The sequence below is a fragment of the Numida meleagris genome, chromosome 2, assembly GCF_002078875.1.
Source record: "Numida meleagris isolate 19003 breed g44 Domestic line chromosome 2, NumMel1.0, whole genome shotgun sequence".
NCBI classification, from domain to species: Eukaryota; Metazoa; Chordata; class Aves; order Galliformes; family Numididae; genus Numida; species Numida meleagris.
In genome coordinates this window covers 55,544,305-55,554,603 of record NC_034410.1, presented here as the reverse complement: position 1 = coordinate 55,554,603, position 10,299 = coordinate 55,544,305, and the positions used below count along the sequence as shown (strand labels likewise).

Genomic DNA, 10,299 nt, shown 5'->3' with positions numbered 1-10,299 from the left:
TGGAGACTCTCTCGCTCAGTTCATACAGGTTCTAACATCCCTTATATACGTACACGAGTTTTCACGTGTAACTTTCCCACCTGCCTTTACATGTCAGCAGAACATTCTACAAACACTCCTTACCCGAGCGTGCAGGCGCTTCCCCAGTCAGAGCCACGAGTCGTTCCTAGCCACGTGCTCTTCCTCTAGTCAGGGTTGTTATCACGCGGCCATCACGCAGCTGACTTGACTTTGTTTTTCTCTTCTGGAGGTGTCCTTGGTTTTCAGCCTTGCTTTCTCATGCCATTTATCTTGCTCTGCAGCTTCTGCTCTGAATATTCTTTCTTGTATTCCCACACAAGTTGACCTGATAGCAGCCTTTCAGTGTCTAAAGAGGAGCTCCATGAAAGAAGGGGGCAGTCTTGAGCAGGGTCTGTGGCAATGGAACAAGGGGAGATGGCTTCAAGCTCAGGGAGGGTAGATGTAGGTTAGAAATAAAGAAAAAATCTTCTGCAGTGAGGGTGGTGAGGCACTGCAACCAGTAACCTAGTGTTGTGGTTTATGCCCCATCCCTGGAGACTTTCAAGGTGAGGCTGGATAAGGCGCTGGGCAACCTGATCTAGCAGTGGTGTCCCTCTAGGCATTCTATGATTCTATGATTCTATGAATGTTTAAATAAATGAATAAATAAATAAAGGTCTGCAAGGACATACGAAAACATGTCTCTGTTTAAGTAAAGTGTTGTTATAGCACTACAATTTATAGAATACTATCTTTAACTATCTGTATATTTGCAAGTGTAATACAAAGGTAAACCATATTTTCTGTTCTCCGCATTCTGCTGACTGATTCAATTAAGTCAGCTAAGCTGAATATCCTCTCTGCAAAGGGAAGCCAAGTTGTCATCCTGTTAAATAACGGATGCTGTCCAAAGAAATAATTGCATTATGTTGGTGTTTTTCTAATAACTTACTTATTTTACTGAATATTGTTATACACAGAAAATCTAAACTTCTTCTCCATTGCCAAAGATTTACTTTCAACATACAATATATATGTGTTTTGTTTTTTTTTCTAAATAGCGACTGAAAAGTGAGTGCAATCAAATCTTGTATGCATAAATAACAAAACCCACTTTTTCTTGGTACCCTTCAAAAGAAATTGCTGGATAGCCTTTTCACTGTATATGTCTTTTTCTACTGTCATCCACTTGGTGGGCAAAATGATGCTCATCAGAGAGAATAGATCCTCATGAAAAAAATTGACTCATTTTTTCATTTTTTTTTCTTTTTTATTGTCTATCTCATTCCTTTCATGAAAGAAAAAAACTTCTTAGAAAAATATCTTGGGCATCAGGAATTAGCAGGCTAAAATAAGGCTTTCAGCCTCATTTAAAGAAAAGGTAGATGTGTGACTGCCTGAGTGCATAGGTGTCTGTAGTCTGTACTATTTCTGTGCATTCTGTGTTTATGGTATGTTTTCTGAACCTACGTATCCTGTTCTTTTCCTTAGACAATGTGAACAACCTAGCATCCTGATCATCAGCTGCACTGAAGAGCAGTCTTGGTGTCTCACTCTTAACTGCCTTCCTTCAGGCACTATGTGACCTGAGAACAGTGCTTTGTTTTTGGAGACGTCCTTGCCAAGATTGTAACATTTTCAGAAACCCAGTCTTCTTTCAGAACACCATGACCCCCCATTCATTTGCAGGCGCTCTGTAACCTTACCTGTGTCTGTCCATATTGTACTTAGATAGTTATTCACATTTTAGCCCAGTGTGTTCTTGTTGCTTTACTATATACCACACAGCTTATTTAGTGCAGTATGTAGGATGTGTCTCACGGTGCTCCTACTCTGACTGGAAATAGATAAAACATAACAAGAATTATAAAATAAAATAGAATATATTTTAGAAAAAATATCTGCAATGTGTTTTGCTGGCAAATGCAGTTCCCTTCTGATCTATCCTTGTAAGATTATTCTAGCAGTTATTTTCAGTATGAAAAAAATAGTAAAAAGATTTACAGATAAACCTGCAGACATTCTGATTTTATTGCGACGTAAACATTGTTTGCAGTGCCAAGTTGAAGAGATGCTAGGAAGAAATGTTTTTGTTTTAATTTCTGAAGATAAATCTGATATTTAAAATTCTTCATTTCTGCTAGGGTACCGTTATTGTTAGTGATAAATGGAAATTTTTGTAGTACATCATTCATTCCATTATTCAGATCTGTCGAAGATTCAGATTGCATAAGGGAATACGATTCACCTCAACTGTTTTTTCCTCTCTATTTGATGATTGTACTTACTGTAAGTCTGAGTATCTCATCTTACTAGCTAGGAATAATATGTTCGTAGAAATCTAGGTTTCTATTCTTAAACATTATTTATTCAGCAATAACTATTTCAGCTAGTGTCTGTATATGTCACTTCACTGAGAAACTAAGGATTTGCAAATGTAACTACCTGTGGGATTTACTACACACACTATGTCAGCTGCTTGCTTTATAATCATGCAAGTTGTAACTGCTAGTTGTTTTTCTCATTTTCTCAACACACCAGCATTACGTAACTCAGTGACTTAAGGAGTAAAAACAGCTCTTAAAAATTTGTTAAAGTTGTTGCTGTAGTGATTAGCATTGATGTAGTTTTAAAGACTGAACAAGTATATTGAACTGGTTTAATAACTAAAATAATAATAGTTTTTATCTGTGTCATTATTACTATTAAATTATATAATTAATTACATAATTAAGAATAATTGAGTGTAAGACTAATAACTGAGTGTATTTCTAAACACATTTGGAGTAGAACTATTGGCTTAGAGCATTTTCATATTTATTCTGCATTTTATCATTAGAGTAACTCTTCTCTCCTTATTATACAGTATAAATGAGCCAACAGTGTGACACTGCCTTGAAGAAAGCTAATGGTATTCTGAATTGCATTAGGCAAAGTATTGCCAGCAGGTTGAGGCAAGTGATTCTTCCTCTCTACTCAACCATCCCTAGAGAACTCTGTCCAGTTTTGGGTTCCGCAGGAGAGTACAAGAGAGACACAGAAGTACTGGAAGGTCCAGTGAAGGACCATGAAGATGGTGAAGGAACTGCAGCATCTCACCTACAAGGAGAAGCTGAGAGAGCTGAGACTGTTCAACCTGGAGAAGAGGACACCCAGGGGGAATCTTATCCATTTATCTGGAGAAGAGGATGGAGCTAGATTCTTTTCAGTGCCAGAGCAAGAGGCAGTGGTCACAAACTGGAACACAGGAGATGCCATCTAAATATCAGGAAGCAGTTCTCTACTGTGTGAGTGATGGAGCACTGGTGCACGTTGCCCAGAGAGACTGCAGAGTCTCTTCCTTGGAGATCTTCAAAAGCCACCCGGACATGGGCCTGGGCAACCTGCTCTGTCTCTGCTGGAGCAGAGGATGGATCAGATGACCTCCAGAGGTCCTGTCAACCTCAAACTTCCTGTGGTCTGTGATTCTCTGATTAAATATAAATTAAAAAAGGAAAACATCTAATTCTTGCCAGAAATAATGAAATTTATATTCATCGCTTACCAACAATGATATTGTATTGATCTAAGTAGTAGCTGTCAGTGAAAGCCAGAAGGGACTTTGAAATCGGCTTACCTTAAACACTTGTAGAAAGTTTCCTTACACCATAATAAAGTTCTTAATTTGCAATGTTCATCACTTCCCCCATGAAATGAGCTTCCACAGAAACTTTATGGAGAATATTTACATGTGAGTGGTATTATAAGAGTCTCCAGCAGCAAGAGTTGGAATGCAGTGATGACAGAAGGTGCATAAAGGTACATTCCTGCGTCCCAAGTATCTCTCAACTTGTCTAAATGTGTTTCTGATCCCTTAAGTGTTTTGGAAGAATTATAGTAGGAGCAAGGTTGCAAGAATTCCCTCTATCAGTGCCTCATATAAGAGCATTTACAGACCTATTGAAATCCATTTTAAGAGTAAGGAGAAAATTCGTTTCTCTCCTCCAACCAGGAAAGTGTTTTTGAATGTTACTGTGTTAGTGACTGCAAAGTATTTTCTGATTGCTAGCCTAGATTCAGTCACAATCAGTCATTGCATGTTATCCAACTGCTAACATAATCTTTTAGTTTAAATACTCCTTTTTTGATCTCTTTGGGCAATATACTGATAAGGAGGTAGGAAGATCCCCTCTGGGTTTGGGATGGTATCAGGATATCACAAACATCAACATTGGTGATCCTTAATCTCTACAATTAGGGGAGAAATCTTCTGAAAATTCTGTTATTAAAGTGAAGTTTAGAATTTAAATGAATATTTGAGAAGCTGGGCACTAAGGCATTTTCATATCTCACCTAGCTGGAATAGAAAGGTGTTGAATTTGGTGACTTCTTTCTTTAGAATAAACATCTTAACTAATGTAAAAATAACTGGACTTGCAGCTAGAGGCTTTCTAATCAAATATCATTCTGTGCCTACAATAGGCACGACTCAAATTTAAAATCAGAAAAAACATTTGTACATTTAATGTATTACCATAAGAACCATAGTCAGTTATAGCTCAGTAGAGAATTCATTTAAATATAAGTAACATTAGAACCTCACTGCAAAACTCAGAATCACACTGAAGCTTAGCAACATCTAGCTAAAACTGTGTGATGTTTCAGAGAGGATGAAAGTACATAGGGGTGACTGAGTGAAACTTGGGCATGGAAGTATGCTGTCTACCTCTGGGAATTGTTACAAGTGCATCTGCATCAACAGTTTAGTGCACATAGAATCACAGACTGGCCTAGGCTGAAAAGGACCTCAAAGATCATCTAGTTTCAACCCCCCTGCTGCGTGCAGGGTCGCCAACCACTAGACCAGGCTGCCCAGAGCCACGTCCAGCCTGGCCTTGAATGCCTCCGGGGACGGGGCATCCACAACCGCCTTGGGCAACCTGTCCCAGCGCATCACCACCCTCTGAGTGGAAAACTTCCTCCTCATATCTAACCTAAATCTCCCCTGTCTCAGTTTAAAACCATTCCCCTTGTCCTATCGGTATCCACCCTCGTAAACAATCATTCCCCCTCCTGTTTATACGCTCCCTTCAAGTACTGGAAGGCCACAATGAGGTCTCCCCGGAGCCTTCTCTTCTCCAAGCTAAACGAGCCCAGTTCCCTCAACCTTTCTTCATAGCAGAGGTGCTCCAGCCCTCCGATCATCTTGGTGGCCCTCCTCTGGACCCGTTCCAAGAGCTCTGCGTCTTTCTTGTGCTGGGGGCCCCAGGCCTGGACACAGTACTCCAGATGGGGCCTCACAAGAGCCGGGTAGAGGGGGACAATCACCTCCCTCTCCCTGCTGGCCACGCCCCTTTTAATGCAGCCCAGAGCACAGTCGGCCTTCCGGGCTGCAAGCGCACACTGCTGGCTCATGTCCAGCTTCTCGTCCACCAGGACCCCCAAGTCCTTCTCCGCAGGGCTGTTCTCAAGGAGTTCTTCCCCCAGTCTGTATAAATACCTGGGATTGCCCCGGCCCAAGTGCAGCACCTTACATTTGGCCGTGTTGAACCTCATGAGGTTCACGTGGGCCCACTTCTCCAGCCTGTCCAGGTTCCTCTGGATGGCTTCCCATCCCTCCAATGTATCGACTGCACCGCTCAGCTTGGTGTCATCTGCAGACTTGCTGAGGGTGCACTCGATTCCATCATCTGTGTCACTGATATATCTGTTGAAGAGCACCGGTCCCAAGACTGAGCCTCGGGGCACACTACTCGTGACCGGCCTGCACCCTGACATAGAACTATTGATCACAACCGTTTGGCTGCAACCAGCCAACCAGTTCTTTATCCACCCAACAGTCCATCCTTCAAATCCATACCTCTCCAATTTGGAGAGAAGGATGTGGACACTAGTGCAGAAGTTATCCACGAATGTGAAACACGCGCTGCAATTAAGCAAGGGAGGCGCTGCATGGGTAGCTGTGGGAGCTCAGCATGATCTAAGTGCTATGGAATAAGCATTGGACATTGTCTTGGTGTCGGCTGGACAGTGTTGATTTTCGACACGGCTACGGTGCGGCGGGCCGGGAGCGGGGTGCAGGGGAGCAGCGGTTGGTGTGGGGCTGCGGGCCGTGCAGAGCCGTGCAGAGCCGTGCAGAGCCGTGCAGAGCTCGGGCTGCCTCGCAGCGCCAGAAGAGGGCATTGCACAGCGCACCGCGGTGTGGTGGAATGAACAGCTGCGCTTGGAACCAGGAACGGGTTTGCCAGCAGTTCCTGTGGAGCGTGGGTGTGCGACTCCTGGCCTGCCTGGACCAGAGTGAGCGAAGAGGAATTGTCTGGTGCCGCGTACGCGATCTAGAATAGAGTTAACAACAAAACTTCTGCTAGACTTAGATGTATTTTTGTTACAACCTAAAAAAGAGGGCAACCAAATCGTAAAGCTGGTGGTTGGATGCCTATGCTACAGAGGCAAAGGAAAACCAGGAGGGGCACGGACTTGTTGGAGCTGACAATTCCCATGAGTTCTTTACAGGCCTATGATGAGAAACGATGGTCTGATGAGTCTGGAGAAGATGTGGGCCAAAAGAAAGAGCCCTCCAAATGGTCCCAACGGCTGACATAGGGATTCCCATCTACTGTCGTTCATGGTGACATGCACTGGAAGGGGAGGCTCTGCCTTCGTATGCTGGGCAGCTCCTGCTGGATCTGGGATCGCGCTGGTATGGAAAGAACTCCATCCCCACAGGAGTCACCTGGCCTACTGCACATGTCCTCATTCCCAGTAACAGAGCTGTCATACAGAGCCGTGCAAACCTGTACTGGTCGGTACTGCTGCCTTCTAGCAGTTTTCCACCACGGTTTGTTTCTTCTGTAGCCTGTGGCTTCACATTCAGCTCATACTGGAAACACTGTCAGCCATTAATTTGCTTGCATGGAACCCCACGTCCTTTGCTGATAATTAACAGTACAACCCCAGTTGTCTTCCACTGGGTCACAAGGCCGAAAAGGCTTGGAGGGCGCGGTTCCAGGCCAGCACAGCATGTCACAGCACAGATGACATCACCCGGAGCCTGTGTGCTGTCACAGTGCATTCCCATGACGACGCCGGGCCCTCCCCAAGGACAGCTGGCCGCTGGCTCCAGGCCCCTCATTTGTGAGCTGCGCTGCCCGCAGTCGCTCGCCGTGCCCTGTGCTCGAGAGCAGCCCCAGCAGCACACAAGCTCAGCCTCATTGCGCTACTCCTCCAAGGCTCAGAGAGGTGAGGGAGAGCTCCTGCTGCACGGCAGGCATGCTTCAGGCTGCGGGGCCCAGCTGCAGGATGCAGGCTTAGCTCCGCTGTGCCCCAGGGGCATGCAGCACGAGGCTGGCAGGACGGCCGTGAGCAGGAGAAATTGCTGCTGGCCCTTCTCCTTGCTCAGGGGCCGCAAGCCACGCAGTGGACAGCTGGCAGCTGAGCAGAGACTCGTCTCCTGCCTGCGCCTCTGGGCTCCAAGGCACCCGGGGGGCAGGGAGCAAAGCTCAGCTGCAGCCTCTGTCAGGGCAGCCCATCAGTAACTCCGGTGCTCTTGCCTTTAGGCTTTGGAGAAACCGACCAGCATGGACGGAGCCTGGGTGGGGACCTGGAGACCTCACCGCCCACGCGGCCTCATCTCGGCCCAGTTCCCCAGCCCCGGGCCGCAGTACGCCATCCCGGCGACAACAGGTACCGCGACCAAGCCCAGGGCGTCAGGGAGGCACACTGGGGACATCGTGGCGCTGAGCAGCTCCCGAACATTTCCCCTTTCTGTCAGAGCCTCCCAGCTCTCTGGCGCAGCAGCGAGCCAGGCCTGGCCGAGGAAGGCCCATCCCGCTGGCGCTGCTCCTTGTGATCCAGGGAAAGAGGGGCCCGCTTCTGCCCAGCGCAGACTCAGCTTTGCAGCTGGAGAGAGGCGTTATGGGGCCTTGCACAACCATCAACCCTAGGGGCTAGGGGTTCTCACTGTGGAGTGCCTGCACGGGTGGTGCGGGAAGTCCTTGGGAAACTGCTGGGTACAGGCAGCATGCTGGCCAAAACTCCGCTCTCTTCTTCTGGTGACTTTGCCAGGCACTCGCACAGCCGTTTGCACTAAGGGACTGTCTCTTCTGTACTCCGAGGCCCCGCACAGCTCGCCCGCGCTAGACTTGGAGGAAGAAGTCATGCGGGAAGGGAATGTCAGGGGGCCAGGCACTTCAGCGCGCCTGTTCCAAAGGCAGCAGCACGGAGGTGTGCTCTCCTCTGCTTTTCCTCCTAGGTTACGCGGGCCACAGCCCCACCAAAGCCCGCGCCCCTGCGTACACGTTCAGAGGGACCAAACCGCCTGCGGCAGAGAGCTGCGGGCCAGGTCCCTGCTACTTTGTGGAGCCCGCCATGACCAGGAATGGGAAGTACGTGGCTCCATGCGCCCACCTCCGGGGACGACCCAAGACAGAGACCACCGTCACCCCCGGACCAAGTAAGTACCACTTCTGCAGCGCTTCACCCAGACAGGACGAGCCCGCGGCGCTTTTGCCCTGCGGCAGCTCACGCCCTGGTGGAGCCCTAGGTCTTTTGTGAGAGAACGCAGAGCACTCTGAGCAGCGATAAACACACCCTTGGAGAAGGACAGCTGCCCAGCACCACGGGCCGAGGGCACAAGGACCCCCCAGACCTGAGAGAACAAGGAGCTGGGGGCTGGCAGGAGGGACAGCAAAGCAGGACGCAGTGGCGGGGCACTACGGGCACGGGTCCCCACGTGCTGCCTGGGTCCTCCAGCAATTCTGCAGCTCTTCAGAAGAACCCCTCCTCGGGACATGGTCCCTGTGGCTGCAGAAGGAGACTAGCACTTGACGCCTTTCTTCCTCTTCTCCTCTGCCCCAGGTGACTACCGCACCGAGGCAGCCAACAGGCACGTCTTCAAGTGCCCACCGGTGCAGTCCATGGCCTTCCGGCGGCAGCCCTTCCAAACCGACCGCACGCCAGGTACGCTGACCCGGGCAAAGGCAGACCCTTCAGCCTGAGCATCCTCCAGGGACGGGCTGCTGCTTAGCACCAGCAGCGGGCCTACTGCACAGCCTGCGCGGCAGGACGCAGCGCTGGGGCTGCAGGCTTTCTTGGAGGACCACCTCCTCTCGGCCCGCAGTGGCGCCGGCTGCTCGGGCTTGGAGCTGCTGGCACTCGCCCGGTGCCAGAGTAGGGGGAGGGACCGGCAGAGCGGCGACGCCTCCCTCCTGCTCCCACCAGCAGGCTGGGCAGGCTGCCCCTCTCTGCTGCTTCCGTCTCCTCCAGCCCCTCGCGCACTCACTCTCTGCTGCTCCTCCTGCAGGACCCGGCACCTACACGCTGCCCAGGCTGATGGGGCCCAACACAGCCTACACATCGGCCAGCCCCTGCTACTCCATGAGAGGGAGGAGCCAGCGCGGACGCTTTGACGAGGACCTTGCCAAGGTGAGCTCTGCTGCTCCTCTTCTCCATGTTACCATCTGAATGTGGGCTGCTCTCCCTGTGCCACGGCGGCTGCCAAGCCTGCTGCACCTTTCCAGGGAAAGAGAGAGCCTTGAATGTGACCCCAGCCCCGTGCGGCCATGACTCTCTTTCAGACTCCGGGTCCTGCGGCGTTACCCAAGGTTGCTGTGGATGCCTACAAAACCAGGGCGCCCGCGTACACCATGGGAGCCCGACCGAAACCTGGAGGGGCCAAATCAGCGAAGCCCGGGCCGGCAGACTACAGCGTAGGCCGGGTAAGGCATCTGCTAGGCTCTCCCGCTCTTTTTCGCAAGTACAGCCTTCACGCCTCTCCCCCTTCTCCTGAGGCTTCCTCCAGCCAAAGAGCTTCTGCCTGCAAGGACCAAGTGCCGGACAGCAGGCCTGCTCCCTGCCCTTGTCCCGCCTCCGAGCAGAGGAAGGGACACCACACAGCTTTTCCTTCCCCCTCCCTTTCCCTTCAATGGGGCGTGCTGGTCCTTCACAAGCTCTTCTGGGGGACGCAGCTCAGAAGCGTTCCAAGCAGCACGCCCCCAGAAGAGGAGAGTTAGCTGCAAGGTCCCGGGTGCACATCCAGCCCTCTCTGAGACGTGAGGTGCCCGTAAGCGCACGTGTGAGGCCAGCCCACCTCCCCGAGCCAGCTCTGCTCCAGCAGGGAGCTGCGCCGGCTCTGCGCTGGCGCTCAGCCCTGCCCACAGGGGCACCAGGGACTGCCTGGGATCGGGAGGGGTGCGGGACAGCAGGCAGCGAGGGCAGAAGAGAAGAGAAGGGCCCTTGCTGATCTGCCTTTCCTTTTCCCCCTGCCAGGTGACGCTGATCAAGCCCCAGGCACCGGCATCCACTTTTGGAATCCGGCATTCC

General features: G+C 50.1%; 1 protein-coding gene across 1 annotated transcript; it reads left to right on the top strand.

Moving 5' to 3' along the window:
* Positions 5,698–9,690, top strand: LOC110394704 (outer dense fiber protein 3-like). The gene is given in 7 exon segments (XM_021388670.1): positions 5,698–7,218; positions 7,536–7,662; positions 8,231–8,431; positions 8,836–8,937; positions 9,281–9,402; positions 9,555–9,581; positions 9,583–9,690. Coding segments are annotated over 6 exon segments (666 nt in total). The 5' UTR covers positions 5,698–7,218; positions 7,536–7,556.